Source organism: Acomys minous (assembly GCF_964271855.1).
Source record: "Acomys minous genome assembly, chromosome: 14".
In the NCBI taxonomy this organism is placed as follows: Eukaryota; Metazoa; Chordata; class Mammalia; order Rodentia; family Muridae; genus Acomys; species Acomys minous.
In genome coordinates, this window is record NC_140496.1 from 49579504 (window position 1) to 49595406 (window position 15903).

The window sequence follows — 15903 nt, forward strand, 5'->3', positions numbered from 1 at the left end:
CACCACCACACCTGGTTTTTTTGGTTTTTCGAGACATGGTTTCTCTGTGTAGCCTTGGCTGTCCTGGACTTACTTTGTGGACCAGGCTGGCCTCGAACTCACAGAGATCCGCCTGCCTCTGCCACCCAGTGCAGGGATTAAAGGCGTGCACCACCACGCCCGGCTAGACATTTTCTTTGTCTAATTATCACAGTAGTTGTATTCTCTGTGGAAAGTGTCCGTCTGTGCATCCACCCTACTTTCCTGCATTTCTTCTTTTTCTTTCTTTCTTTCTTTCTTTCTTTTTTTTTTTTTTGTACTTGATAACTAAAATGTGTGATAGTGAGCAATCTGCATCCTTATCAAAATCTGCGCCCATGGGTTCAGCCAAGCCTGGAGCAGATCTATTTTAAACAAGCCCAGACCCCAGGTTTGCACTCTGGATATCCCATCAGGTGTCATAAGCCGTCTGGAGATGACTAAGTCTAGGAGAGCTGCACTTGGGTCGTGTGTTGCACCTGGTCTGTGCTGATGCTGCCCCTTCTGTATAAGGGACCTGGTGGCAGCAGTCTGTGCCTGGGGTGGCCCATCCCTTAGGGATGAGGGTAACTTACAGTATTACAGTCTTTAACGGGTGAAAAGCCACTAATCTGAGAATGTAAGCAGCCAAGCAAGGAGAGTAACTACACACTAAAAATGTTCCAAATATCTGCATTTGTCATTACAGTCATATTTTGTCTTAACAACATTAAAAAACAAGTATAGTGGTACACATGCCTTTAATCCTAGCACCTAGGAGACAGAGGCAGGAGGCTCTCTATGAGTTCTGGGTCAACCTGTTCTACATAGTGAATTCCAGGATAGCCAGAACTACATAATGAGACCCTGTCTCAAAAAATACAAAATATCCAGGCTTTAGTGGCCTTTAATTCCAGCAGAGACCAGCCTGGTCTACAAAGCAAGTTCTGGACAGCCAAGGCTACACAGAGAAACTGTGTTAGGAAATAAAACGTCTTCAGTAACATTTTTTTCTGATCATATTTTTTTCTTAATTTCAAATTATATTTGAGAACTCACTAACTTTCTTTTTTATGTTCATCACTTCCCCAAACACTTGCCCTTCTGTTTACCTGTATCAGAGAAGTTCGTTGCATTTTAAAGCATGCTTTGCAGAGCCTAGGATGTAGCTCAGTGGTGGACTTGCACTGTTTAATCCTCAGCAGTCCCTGCCTCCCTCCCCGTAAATCCACTCGGGGTACTTCAGAGAGTTTGCTGCAAGTCTGTGACGGGTTCCCCAGGTTCTGTGTTATTGTCCTGTGAATCTGAGCAGTAATTCATGTTCCTCAGGCTACAACTCTTCTTTAATGTCTGTGCTTTTCCATAGTGGATAGCTTTGAACTATCCCCAAATTGCCATCTACGTGGACACCTGCAGGGAGTGCTACGAAGCGTATGTCATCTATAACTTTATGATCTTCCTTACCAACTATCTCACCATCCGATTCCCAAACTTGATGCTGTACCTAGAAGCTAAAGACCAGCAGAACCACCTCACTACACTCTGCTGCTGCCCGCCATGGGCAATGGGGGAGTAAGTAAATCGGGTTTTCATGTGTCTGTTTGGGTTTTACAGAAGCAGAATTATTCAGTTTGGGCCAGCTCTCTGCAAGACAGTTCTGTAAACAGAAACAGTAAGTAGACTTTAGCATGGAGTACAGTTTGAAAGACAACAAAATACATTTTTGTTTGTTTTTGTTTTTGAAGACAAGGTTCTCTGTGTAGCCCTGGCTGTCCTGGAATCGCTCTGTAGACCTGGCTGTCCTTGAACTCACAGAGAGAGATTCACCTGCCTCTGCCTCCCCAAGTCTGGGATTGCATTCATGTGTTACCATGCTCAGCTAACAAAATACATATTTTGTTTTGTTCTTTGTTTTCGAGACAGGGTGTCTCTAGCCTTGGTTGTCCTGCATTCTGTACACCAGGCTGGCCTCACCTTGATAAACTTTTTATTGGGTGAGCAATGTAAAAGTGAAACAAAAACAAAAAAAAACCCACAACATCTATATCTTAAAAATGTATTGCCTTTAATCCTAGCACTCTGGAGGCAGAGGCAGGGGGATCCCTGTGAGTTCCAGGCCAGCCTGGTCTATAAAGTGAGTCTAGAACAGCAAGGGATACACAGAGAAACCCTGTCTCGAAAAACAAAAACAAAAAGCAAAGACCCAGGTTGATTTCCTAGCCATTCCAGCCATCCAAAACCCCAGTTCCAGGGGATCCAACAGGCACATGTGTGGTGCACACACATATATGCAGGCAAAACATTCATACACATAAAGGAAAATAAATGAGCCCTTTTTAAGTGGGATTTTTTATTGGGTGAGGTGGTAACACGCCTGTGGTCCCAGCACTCAGGCAGGGGCAAGTGGATCTCTGAGTTCAAGGCCACCCTGGTCTACAAAGCAAGTCCAGGACAGCCAAGGCTGCAAAGAGAAACCCTGTCTCAAAAAAAATAAATAAGTAAAAATAAAAAGTAGGATTTGTTTGTTTGTTTTGCTTTTTCTCCCCCTTTTCATTTTGGTTTTTCAAGACAGTGTAGCTTTGGCTGTCCTGGAACTCACTCTGTAGACCAGGCTGGCTTCAGACTCACAGAGATCCACGTGGCCTCTGTTTTCTGAGTCTTTTTTATATATATATACATTTATTTTATTACACATATATAAAACAAACTACATACAGCACAGAGAACCATGTGACAATCATGAGAATAATGAGTTCTATACATGTTACATTCATAGTGAATTGGCCATCTGCATTCATCTAGTTTGAAGTAAATGTAAAAAAAAAAAAAAAGTCTTTAAAGAGTTAAGATTGCATATTTTACCCAAAGAACTTTAGTTACTTTTCTCACTACTGTGATAAAATAACTGACAAAAGCAACTTAAGAAACAAAGGGTTTATTTGGCTCACAGACTCATTTCACTTGGTCCTGTCGATTTGAGGTGAGCATGGCAGGAAGCCCCAGTTCCCAATACTGTTCTGTGCTGTGCTTCAGTGGAGCTGGGCAGGGGTGTCTTTCAGAGATAAAGTTACTAAATAACTTCAGGGGCTGGAGAGAGGGCTCAGAGCACTGTCTGTTCCGAAAAGGTCCTGAGGTCAATTCCTAGCAACCACATGGTGGCTCACAACCATCTATACTGAGATCGGGTGCCCTCTTCTGGCCTGCAGGTGTATATGCAGGCAGAGCACTGTCTAAGTAATACATAAATAAGTCTTTAAATAATTTCAAAGTGGGCTTTAGATTTCCTTGCTGCCATCCACACTCTTATCCGCCTGTCATTTAGGACAAAATTGGCTGAATGAATATAGTTGTCATCTGACCGAGTCATTTCCATTTGGAGGCTTTGAGATGTTTTGATGCCACTGAATAGCTAAGATGGTCTCTTTCTTTTGCAGAATGCTGCTCTTTAGATGCAAACTAGGAGTGTTACAGTATACTGTGGTCAGACCAGTCACCACTGTTACTGCTTTGTAAGTATGACTCTCCTTTATTTTTTTTATTGTTTCAAATCTTCATGCTACATGCCTGGGAATGTAGCTCAGTTTGGTAACTGCTTTGTATGAACAAAGCCCCGTGTTTAATCCCCAGCCCCTCAGAAGGCAAGTGTAGTCGTTCATGAGAAATAATCCAAGCACTTGCAAGGTAGAGGCAGGAGAATTGAGAATTTAAGGCCACCTGGGGCCCTGTCTTTAAAGATCTGTGTTCTTACATGGGAAAGCAAGTAGGAAAAGGGTATTGATTAATAGCGTAAGTCTAGCCTGCTACAAAACCACATATATAAAAGCTGGGTTCCGTAACAACAAACAGTGCAAGGCATTGCCACAAGATTCACATCCTTTTGAGAGCAGACATGAGAAAAATCATCAGAGGAAAACACTTTAGTTGGGTTAATCACACAGAGTGTGTGTGTGTGTGTGTGTGTGTGTGTGTGTGTGTGTGTGTGTGTGTGTGTGTGTGTGTGTTGTTAATTTAAGAGTTTATTAATACTGTTTTAAACTGGTGCAGGTCTTTAATCCCAGCACTGAGGAGGCAGAGCCAAGTAGATCTCGTTCAAGGCCTGCCTGGTTTACATAGAGAGACTACATCTCTCTCACACACACACAAACTGTGATGCCAAAATATTAAAGTTTCAATAAAAATTCCAAAATGTGAGTTTCTGCAGACCACAGCGTAGAATCAAGCCATGTAACAATACTTCTTATCCTGCCTGTGCCAGAAATACTTATAGAAGTATGTTTTATTGCTTTGCTGCTTAGAAACTAGGTGAGCATATAACTTAATACTTGTATTAGAATTTACTCGGGGGATCTGAATCTTCAAATATTTACCGCTAAGTTAATTTAGAGGGAAAGTGAGCTGTAGTCATGTTTATCAACCAAGCTTTCTAAAATGAGGAAAGTCATGATTGTTCTGTGGTTTAATGGTTGTTTATAATTTAAGTTAAAAGTAATGATCATACCATGTATTTCTAGAAAGATGTGACTCGTGTCAGCTTTTCCACCATCTGTGACCAAAGGCAAGTGGTCGTCCTTAGGCTTTCTGAGATAAACTGGTTATAGATTTTAAGTTTTACTACCGCTGTGCCCTAAGTGTGTATTCAGGGCTGGAAGGTGTTTGGTGATTGAGAGCGCTTGGTGCTTTTGCAGAGATGTGGTTCCTAGAACCACCATTGCTGCTCACAACAATCTGTTAATTCCAGTTCCAATTCCAGAGTATCCAGTGTCCCCCTCTGGCCTCCAGGGACACTGAATGCACATCACGCCAGGCGTACATGCAAGCAAAACACTCATACGTAAAAAAAATAAATCTCTAAAGGATATATATTAAGATACAGGTCTCCTTGGTTCGTCATAAAGTTGCCTGACTTTTGTCACTTTTCAGGGTATGTGAGCTCGTTGGAGTATATGATGAGGGAAACTTTAGCTTCTCCAATGCTTGGACCTACCTGGTTATAATAAATAATTTGTCACAACTGGTGAGTAAATACTCTTTTGTTTGTTTGTTTTGTTTTTTGAGACAGGGTTTCTCTGTGTAGCCCTGGCTGTCCTGGACTCACTTTATAGACCACGCTCAGAGAGATCTGCCAGCCTCTGCCTCCCGAGTGCTGGAAGTGAAGTGTGTGTATGTGCCACCACACCCTGCAATAATGATCTTAATTGTACTGAATTAGTTTCTGTTACTAAATATTATCAGGCACTATTTCTTAAGAACAAATATTACCTTTTAATTTGTACATGGAATCTGAGGCAGCTTTAATGTATAGTTTTATACAATATAAACATATAGTAGTATGTTTATGAATGATTTAGTGACTTACACACAGACCTGTTGTTTGCTGTCGTTTCTGCATGGCTGTGAGTATATGCATTGTGTACCTCCTAAATAAACAAAAGGTACAGAGACTTACTCCGTAAGAAGAAAAGGTCTAATTGGCATATTGATAGGATAGAGTTTCTAAGTAAAGGAAGAATTTTCTGGTTGTGGCACACACTTTTAATCCCAGCACTTGGGAGGCAAAGGCATGAAGATCTGCGTTTGAGGCCAGTCTTGTCTACAGAGCAAGTTCCAAGACAGCCAAGGTTACATAGTGAGACTCTGTCTTGCAAAAAACAATTAATTGTTTGTTTTTCAAGACAGGGTTTCTCTGTGTAGCCTTGGCTGTCCTGAGCTCACTTTGCAGACCAGGCTGGCCTCGAACTCGCAGCGATCCACCTGCCTCTGCCTCTTGAGTGCTGGGATTAAAGGCTTGCACCACCTGGCATTAGTTAAATAAATTAAATAAACTGTGTGGTATAAATGTTACGCAAGAGACTAGCTTATAAAAGTAGTAGTGATTTGTCTTTAAAAGCATAATAGATGTGTTTGCTTTTATTTGACTGAAGGAAACCTTTTGTCCCATTCATATTATTTGTATATTGCTTTAGTTCCAGTAAGTGAACATGTAGAAACATATTTAGGGGAAACATTACATATCTCCCTTGCGAAATTCCACTTCTGTGCATCTGCAGCAAAACACTAAAAGCCTGTTGTTAATCTAAACCACTGGCCGAGTAGCACTCAGCTGTGCCTGGAGCGCCACTGTAGAGCAGGCTCTGGTTTCGGCTTCAAGAGTTCTGCTACTGTCTTCTACTGCAGAATGTTAACTGTTGCTTTTGTTTCCAGTTTGCCATGTACTGCCTTCTGCTGTTTTATCAAGTGCTAAAAGAAGAGCTCAGCCCTATAGAACCTGTGGGCAAATTTCTCTGTGTGAAACTTGTTGTTTTCGTTTCCTTTTGGTAAGTATTGCTTTCTCTTACGAGAATATTTCAATATTAAATGCTAATTAAACTGTTGGTTAAGAGAGTTTGAGAGGCACGACTACCAGTTCAAGGCCAGCCTGAGCTATGAAGCTACAAACTACAAGTGTTAATATAGGAGGAGAACTAAAATGCTATTACTCACACTTTTAAAAGCTAGCCCTATGTCAGGGTAGTGGTGGCACACACCTTTAATCCCAGCACACAGGAGGCAGAGGCAGGTGGATCTCTGAGTTCAAGGCCAGCCTGGTCTGCATAGGTTCCAGAACAACAGAAGCTACACAGAAACCCTGTCTTAAAAAACAAAATCAACAAAAGCTAGTCCTTAGGGCTAGAGAAATAGCGTTTCAGAGACTTTGCTACATATCCAGAGGTCCACAGCACCCGGATCACATCCAAGGAATCTGGAACTTTCTCCTAGCCTCTGGGGCACATGCACATATTCAGATTATCAGACACACATACACATAAATAAGAAAATCTTTTTGTCTTCTTTTGTTTTGTTTGTTTGTTTCTGAGACAAGGTTTCTCTGTGTAGCCCTGACTATCCTGGACTCACTTTGTAGACCAGGCTAGCCTCAAACTCACAGAGATCTGTCTGCCTCCCCTTCCCTAGTGCTGGGATTACAGGTGTGCGCCATGTCTCTCAGCTAAGGAAAAACTTTTTTTTTTTTTAATTTGTCTTTTGTAAGATTTATAATAACAGGACTGGGAAAGTGATTCGGCAGATAAGAGCTCCTTTTGCAGAGGACCTGGATTTAGTTTCCAGCACCCACAAGGTTGGTGGCTCAGGACCTTGTGTAACTCCAATTCCAGGTGGTTCTAATGCCCCTCTGACATCTGCAAATACTGCACAGGTGTCATAGATGCAGGCAAAGCTCACACACATAAAAATAAATGTTACCATTTAAAAAGATTTACAAAAACAAATATTCTTAGCCATGTGTTGGTGGTACGTACCTGTAGTTGTGGCACTCGGCAAGAGTATCTCAAATTATGAGTGTGAGGACATCCTGGGCTATATAACAAGTTCTAATCTGTGTGATCTTGTATCTGATCAATCAAAGAGAGAGTCAGATGATGGCTGACATTTAAAAGATGAAGATCATTTGAGATAGCCTAAATATCTTGATAGTATCATTAAAATGAAGGTTCTGCTAGTTGTGGTGTTTTTAATTCCAGCACTCCCACGGAGACAGAAGCAGGCAGATCTTTGTGAGTTGAAGGCTAGCATGGTCTATAATAGCAAGTTTGAGGCCAGCCAGAGACCCTACCTCAAAATGAAAACGTTACTTAATATTATGATTCTGCCGTAAATAAAATAGTATCAATTTGGGAGAACATTTAATGATGTGAGGAAATGTTTATCAGTGAGTAAGCACAAGGAGATACAGCCTTGAGGTAGAGTGTGTGTTTGCAGTGTTACAGGCCCTACTGTCTGTCCTCAGTGTCACAAAGCAGAACTAGACATGGCCTTAGGTTAGTGACAGGGTAGGTAACAAGTTAAGTATATTTAGCTTAGCAAAGCAGTCAGGAGAAAAAAGAATTCATGAAACTGCACTGCCAGAAGTTATGTTAGCATCTGGGGGCACACATCATACACAGTCCTCTATAGAAGTAGCTCATATTAGAACAATTTCTGGGACTCAGCAGTATTATAGTTCAGATAATCTGTGCCTGGCAGGATAGCTCAGCAGGGAAAGGCACTTGCCCTGCAACCTAATGAACTGAGTTTGATGCCCAGAGCCCATGTAAAGAAGTAAGGTTTTAAAAGGGGCAGAGGAAAACAATGGCGCCTATGAGGTGGCTCAGTAGGGAAAGATGCCTGCTGTCACCAAGTGTCAACAATTGGAGTTCCATCTCAGAGCCCACATGGTCAATGAAAACTACTGACTCCCACAGGCTGTCCTCTGACCTACACACACACACACACACACACACACACACACACACACACACACAAAGACATGTTACATGTGTGTACGTAAACAGCCGAAAATTAATTTCTTTGAACCTAATTATCTAGACATGGTGGCACACACCCTTAATCTCAGCAGTTGGGAAGTGGAGGCAGTCATATCTCTGAGTTTGAGGCCAGCCTGCTCAGCATAGCAAGTTCTATGAGCAACCAGAGTTATATAGAAAAGCCTTGTCTCAAAATAAGTAAATGAATAAATAAATAATAAAATAAAAATCCTAGTAGTTGATACACGTGTAAACATACTGGAGTATCAGGCCTTTACTGACAAGCTGTTAGAACTTGGAATCTGATTCTTTGTACATGGTTCCAAAGTGGGAGGAAGGGTAAATAAACTAAATAATGAAGTTCCAAGAACATATCATGAAATTCATCTTAAGAAGTTAATAAATTTGTAAGGCAAGGTGAGTATACTTAACATAAGCACAACTGGGAGTATGCCCTGAAGGCAGGATAATGGGGAGCCCTAGGGTGCAGTGAGGCATTAGCTGTTTTAAATCTTTTTTGTATGATATGTGTTTATTGTGTGAACGGCGGCATGTACATGCTGTCTGTGCTTGTGGAGGTCCGAGGACAACTCTGGGGGTCAGTCCTTGCCTTTCATTTGAGACAGGGTTGTAGTGAGAATCCTGGAATTTTGGGTTCCTTTGAAACAGAGAAATATTATAAGAATATGTTCTCGTTTAGCCCCAGGTGTCGGGTATGGGGCTGCTTCTCAGCAGCGGACTCATGTGTCTGGTGCGCTGGCGACAGACTTCACTTTGCCAACTGCAGATAGTGTCTGTGATTGTGTGACCTTTGGAATTCTAGGGGCTTTTCGGAGGATATATAAATGCTGGGGGTGGGGATGGGGGTGCTAGTCGCTGTTGGTGTGAAAAGAAACAAGAAGAAATTAGATATCCTGATGGCAAAGACCAAATTGCCCCAAGGAGCTCAAAGCCCCTAATCAGCAGGCAGTCGTCTAATGATAATGCCGCCCCCTTTCCAGCCCTTGGCTTTATTCACGGGTCTCTTCCTTTCCTCTCCCTCCTCCCTTCTTCCTAGTGTTAGGGGTTGAAAGGGAAGAAGGAAAGGGGTGGAGAAGGGTGGCAGAAAGAAGCAGCCACAAAGTAGCCAAGGCCAGCTACACAGGTCTCCTAAGTGTTCACTCCGCAGACATACATCAGGCTTGCTGGCCTGCGGCCGGCCTGGGAGCCTCTCTGCTACTTCCCAGCTCAACATGAGGAGCACTGGGATTGCAGATGTGTGCTACCACAGCCTTACCTGGGCTCTGACACCTCCCGGCCCCTAGTTGCATATTTTTAGAACAGTTGGTCGTTTCATTATTTAGATTTGACACTGACCTTTTCTTGACATACAGGCAAGAAGTAGTTATTGCTCTGTTGGTTAAAGTTGGCGTTATTTCAGAAAAGCGTACCTGGGACTGGCAAAGCCCAGAAGCTGTGGCCACAGGCCTGCAGGTAAGTAGTGTTGTTTCTGAAACTCAAGGAATTTTACTGTGAAGGCATTTGATGCAGTATTGCCCCTGAGCGGGCCAACGTGCAAACAATGGGGGCAGGAAACTGAGAGAAATGAGCTATAGGTACTGACTGGTAATTATTCTGTTCCTGGTTCACTTATAACTGCATGTTACCTTGCAGCTGTTGGGTAACAGATTGAAAAATACTTGAGCGGGGCTGGAGAGGTGGCTCAGAGGTTAAGAGCACTGCATGCTCTTCCAGAGGTCCTGAATTCATTTCCCAGCAACTACATGGTGGCTCACAGCCATCTGTAATGAGATATGATGCCCTCTTCTGGTGCGCAGGTGTACATGCAGGCAGAGCACTGTATACTTAAATAAATCTTTTTTAAAAACAGAAGAAAAAATACTTGACTGAGAAAATGCAAGAGATATAAATCTTGGCTTGTCATACTTTGAAGAAATGAAAAAATGTTTGAAAAATGAATATAATCTGAAACTTTTAAAAGAAATTTATACCCTAAATAACATTGAAGAAGTTTGTAGTTTGGAAAACTAGATTTAATCCCAAAGATGCCTGGTGTGCTGGTTACTGTTTGCAGGACTTTATAATCTGCGTAGAAATGTTCTTAGCAGCCATCGCCCATCACTACTCGTTTTCTTATAAACCGTATGTGCACGAAGCAGAGGAGGGCTCCTGCTTCGACTCCTTACTCCCTATGTGGGATGAGTCGGATATCAGAGATGACATCTCTGAACAAGTGAGACGTGTGGGTAAGTAACAGCAATTCAACTTGTTAGTGTGAGGCGGGGGCGCGGCAGGCATGAGCCTTAAGCAGGGCTCCTCAGGAGCTGTTCAGCTTGGATTTTAGAACAGGGTCTGGCTGGCCAGGGAGCCTCAGGGACCCTCCTGTCTGACCACACCACAAAGCCAGGCCAAGCTTCTTACTTGTGCTGAGGAGGAAACTCAGGTGCTTCGTGTTTGTGTGGCAAGCTCTTTACAGACTGCAGTGTTACCCCTGCCCAAATATGCAGGTTTTGTACGTCTCCTGCTGTGGCCGTTCAGTAGTTAAAGTAGTAGTATCATTGTGCAGGCTCTTCAAACTTGGGGAAGACAAAGGGGAAAGGGGGAGCTTTTTAAAGAACCATATGTTTAGAATAGAAAAAATAACTTTTGGCTAATAAAATTATATTGTCTTAAAGGGAGGACAATGCGAGGTTATCCAAAAAAAAAGTTTTTTCCTGGCGACCCGGATGATACAGAGCATTCAAGTCTTCTTTCTTCTTCTCCGCAAGATAGAGTTTCTAGTAGTTCAAGAGCATCCTCGCCAGTGGGCCAGTACCAAGGCTTCGGACATACAATTACATCACCACGTCCACTTTCTATAGACCGCCTATATGAAGATTTCATGAGTGATATCCAAGAAAAGAACAGAAAGGCTCTTGCAGCAGGCATCAGGATTAACATGCCTGAAGAGGACCAGATGACTTCCGGCTCAGACTCTGACACACAGATCATACTTGTTCCAACCAAGCCAAGTCACCACATTATCCTAGGCATGTTAGAAGATCTGTTGGTACCTTCTGAATCATCCACAGACCCTTAAACCTGCCACAATACATTTTTCAAAATACAGGCAAAACCAGTATAACTACTATATATAATATACAACTATAACACTAATACATACAGGTTTTACTAATACATATATGTTTTCTATATCACAACATTTAAATTTCTTAGCTTTAGCTTTCTTAAACTTTTAAGAATATCATATATTCAAATAGTAGGTAACAACTTTAGCAAAATTCTCTTGAATTTCTCAAAAGTACAGACTTAAAAAAACAAACAAACAAAAAAAGAAAGAAAAAAAAAAAAAAAAGAAAATCAGTGCTTCTTGCCACTGCATGAATGCAATGCTCTGGACTGAAAATGTAAATATAAAATTCAGATGAATTGAATTTAATGTAATCCTAACCATGTGCCATTTAAGTTTATGTAATTATACTTTCAAAAATCTAAAACTCTTAACGTGTCTTGCTCTTTTGTTTTCTCCCATCACCACCCCCCACCCCCTGCCAAGACAGGGTTTGTAGCTCTGGTTGTCCTGGACCCACTTTGTACACCAGGTTGGCCCCAAACTCAGAGATCCACCTGCCTCTGCCTCCGCCATGCTGGGACTAAAGGTGTGCACCACCATCATCTAGCTGTGTCTTACTCTGGTGTGTGTGTGTGTCTTATTCCTTAAACAAACTAAATCTTAATACTTTAACAAAAATAGCTTGATTAGAAATCCAACAAAAATTTTAAAAAGATTTGAACTAGACTTAGTGGTGTATACTACCTTTATACCCAGCACTCAGGATGTAGAGGCAGGCAGATCTCAATGTGTTTCAGGAAACCTGGTCTAGGCAAAAAACAGAATCAGGAAACACTGATCAAAAAAACAGAAAATGAAAATAAATGAAAGGATGTCCTGTGAATCAGAATCAATCATTTTATTAGAATGTTCAGACTACTCATATGAATATATAGACATCAGAATCCTAGTGGCATTATTTAGATAAAGGACAATCCTAAATTCATATAGAAATATAAAAGAATGGCCAAATCACTTCTGAGGAAATGCTGGACCACTGCCTCATTTGAAATACAAGCTGGGTGCAATCCCAGCTTATGAGGCACAGGCACAAGAGTCATTTGAGCCCAAAAGTTTGAGATCAGCCTAAGCAACAGAGAACCCTCTGCCTTAAGAAAAAACTGATTACAATATGGCAGGCTGGAAAGTCAGCTCAGCATTTAAGAACACTAGCTGCTCTTCAAGAGGACCCAGAATTGATTCCCAGCACATGATAGTTCACAACCCTCTGTAACTCCAGGTCTGGGAAATGTCCTCTTTCGACCTTAGGCACCAGGAATGCACACTGGTGCACAGACATACACATAGGCAAATCACCCAACCAAATAATAAAAACTGAATATTTTAAGGGAAAAAAGTGTGGTGCTAACAAAAATAAAGGTACAGAATGGGAAGTTCAGAATCGTTGACCAGAGCACCAAGTGGGCATACTAATGCAACTAATAAACTTCCATTGCAAATAGGGCTCAAACAAATTTGAAGTCCCCAAGACTTTCCTGGATGAGTGACATTCTGGTTGGCAAGTTGAGACATGAATGCTGGGCAAGGCATCCCAGGAGAGTCGAGCAAACCAATGAGAACAGGATAAGTGCACCACAAAGACATGTCCCCAGCAAAGTCCCCTATCCCTGAACCCAGTTGGTGGAAAATGTAACTAACCTGGCACAGATGACTGTGGCTTTTGTGCCGTCTGTGCTTAAAGGCTCTACAGCAGTCTGGCTTGGGGTCACAGCTTGGCTACTGAGTCTGTTCTGCATGTGATCCACTAGTGGCTTGATTACAATAAACTTTTATTTTCTGCATTGATTTGGTGTTTGAGTTGTGTTGGATCCAAGCGGACCCCAGAACACTAAGAAAAAGCAGCTTGCAACAAGAGAATTATCCCAGGAAATCTGAATTCCACATACCAAAACATGGAACTTGACCCCTATTTTACACCAGACACCAAAATCAACTCACTGCGCAAGAGACACAAATGGGAAATCGAGAAGAGAAGCCCTTGGACCACTGGCCTTGGCAGTGACTTTCAGACTATCACACAACCAGAAGGCACCATGCAAGCTTCCAAAGTCCTACACAGTTAGGACAGAACTACATCACTAGCTAGCGTGCCAGGATAGCCCAAAGGGTGCAATGGTGGCATGCACACCTTGGCGGTAACCAACAGCTCTCTAATTAGACTTAAGACCTGCTCAACAAGAGGAAAACCTGCCTTGGACTGGAAACCTAACTAACTGCTTAGTGCTCGGGATTCTTGGAGGAGAATCTACACTAATTTACTAAGCCATCATATTCCCTAAAAAAAAAATATATATATATATATTATATATATATATATAAAAACTTTCTCTTTACACCCATAGATCAGGGTCCTTTTTACCTCTCAAGGAAACTTCTCTCCAATTGACAGAGACAATTACAGAAAACCATAACCAATCAAAATGCAGAGCTGTAGAGCCCAGTCCCAAAGGATATATCTACAAAACACCTAAGGCTCAGGGAACATAGTAGAATTGTGAAGCAGAGACTGTAGGAAGCAGAGGACCTGGGAGTTCGCTGTGCGATTGTGTCTCCTAATAAGTAATGTCAAGTCTCATCAGCTTGACTGCCCGAACATGAATTGAGCAACAACAGACAAAACTGGACAAGGAAAAGCCCATAAGGCCTCAACCCTACACAAAGAACTAACTACAAGCAGCGGAGGCAAGCTGGGACTGGGGCTGGTCTAACCGCAATAAGCATGCTGCACACTGGATAGACAAGAACAGGGTCAATATTGGCAACCAGGTTCCCGAAGGCTTGACCAGAGCATCTGTAACCCAGCCTGCAAAAGGGACGCCCAGAAGCAAGAGCAGCACTCCAAACAAGATCCCCGCGGGTGGGGGTGGGGGTGGAGGGCAACACGCAGGCCTGTGGCCAACAGCTAGGACTTAGCAGTGAAAGGACGCAGGAGCGCAGCAGGCTTCTGCAAACAGGACAGAAATGCCTAGACGAGACTGGATCCAGCCAACGGGACAGATGGCATTCATCCATCCTCTGCCCCCATCGCGCACCGCACCATTTATCACTTCCTGCCAACTCTGCTGTTGTTCTGCATCTACTCCTTCCCCCTTCCTATGTATTTTCCCTTCTCACAGCACGGCCTGAGCAGGTTTGTGGGGCCTCTGTGTCGGCCTCCTAAGAGCTGGGGTTGTCCTGTTACCTCATACAAACCTTGTCATCTCCCCCTTCTTGTTCTCATCACCCTCTCCCCTACCTCTACTGACCCAAATCTCAACACTACTCTTGCTCTTTTCCGCCCGCTTCATACTGATGGTAGCAAATATCCGTGCCGCTCTACTTCATAAAATGGCGTTTAAGGGATGGTTGGTTCTTATTTGGCTGTTACAGTATTTTCACAGTTGGCCTACCCCTTGATAGCCATTACTGTAGACACTATTGTCAGAGGACTACTCTGGGGAGCAGGCCAGCAACAGCAATCTAGCAGAAAAAGATAGCACCTAGCTTTTGTTCGTTTGTTTGTTTTTGAGACAGGCTTTCTCTGTGTAGCCTTGGCTATCCTGAAACTCACTCTATACACCAGGCTGGCCTCAAACTGCCTGCCTGTGCCTCCTGAGTGCTGGGAGTAAATGTGTGAATCACCACACCCAGATAAAGACATAATTTTTAAAAAATTAAGCTTATTTTTATGACGGTACATATGACTGTGCACCACCTGTGTGCCTGGTGCTTGAGGTCCGATGAGGGGGTCAGATCCCCTGGAACCTAGAGTTACAGATGGTTGTGAGGCACGTGTGGGTGCTGGGAACCAAACTCAGGTCTTCTACAAGAACAGCACATGTTACTGCAAAGCTGTCTCTCCAGTCGTACTTTTTATTTTATGTATATGGACATTTCACCTGCATGTAAATCTAAGCACATGCACGTGCCTGGTGCCCACAGAAGCCAGAAGATGACATCAGATCCTCGGGAACTGGAATTTCAGACTGTTGTGAGCTGCATGTAGGTTCTAGGCTTGGAACCAAAGTCCTCTGCAAGAACCCCAGTGCTGTTAACTGCTGGACCATGTCTCCAGCGCAAAGGCAATACCAAAAAAGGAAAAGATCAGCCAACCACCTAACAACAGTGGTTTAGGTTCAGGCAAAAGCACAGGAAACTGGAATACAAGGCAATAAAGCTATGTAAAAACTACCAAACCTACAGTAACTGCACCTAGTGAGAGCACATTAACTGAAACCTCAAAGAACTCAAATGAATAATTACAAATACATTATCAAAAAACAAAACAAAACGGAAGACACAAATTCCTGAATTCCGAGAAAACAGTGAGTGAAAGAAGGTCAGTATAAGCTATGAAAATGGAACCTAGTAAACAGAAACAGTGAAAAAACCCAAACAACAGAAATGAAAATGTCAGTAACTGAAATAAAGAGACTTGTGGAAAGAGCAATACAAAGGGCCATGCAGTGGTAACAATATCAGGTCCTGAGGACA

The 15903-nt window shown here is 42.6% G+C and overlaps 1 protein-coding gene across 11 annotated transcripts in view; it reads left to right on the plus strand.

Moving 5' to 3' along the window:
* The window catches only part of LOC311582549 (transmembrane protein 184C-like), a 50075-nt gene extending 36860 nt beyond the window's left edge, over window positions 1–13215 (plus strand). For 9 of the 11 annotated variants that reach the window (XM_084755714.1, XM_084755708.1, XM_084755712.1 and 6 more), the window contains 7 exons: window positions 1364–1569; window positions 3432–3506; window positions 4918–5011; window positions 6199–6311; window positions 9671–9770; window positions 10372–10543; window positions 10973–13215. In XM_084755714.1, the coding sequence (XP_084611840.1) occupies window positions 1364–1569; window positions 3432–3506; window positions 4918–5011; window positions 6199–6311; window positions 9671–9770; window positions 10372–10543; window positions 10973–11376 (1164 nt within the window). In that variant the 3' untranslated portion in view covers window positions 11377–13215. The remainder of the gene's footprint in view (window positions 1–1363; window positions 1570–3431; window positions 3507–4917; window positions 5012–6198; window positions 6312–9670; window positions 9771–10371; window positions 10544–10972) is intronic. The other 2 variants (XM_084755709.1, XM_084755710.1) reach the window with 2 other exon arrangements.
* The last annotated feature ends 2688 nt before the right edge of the window (window positions 13216–15903 follow it).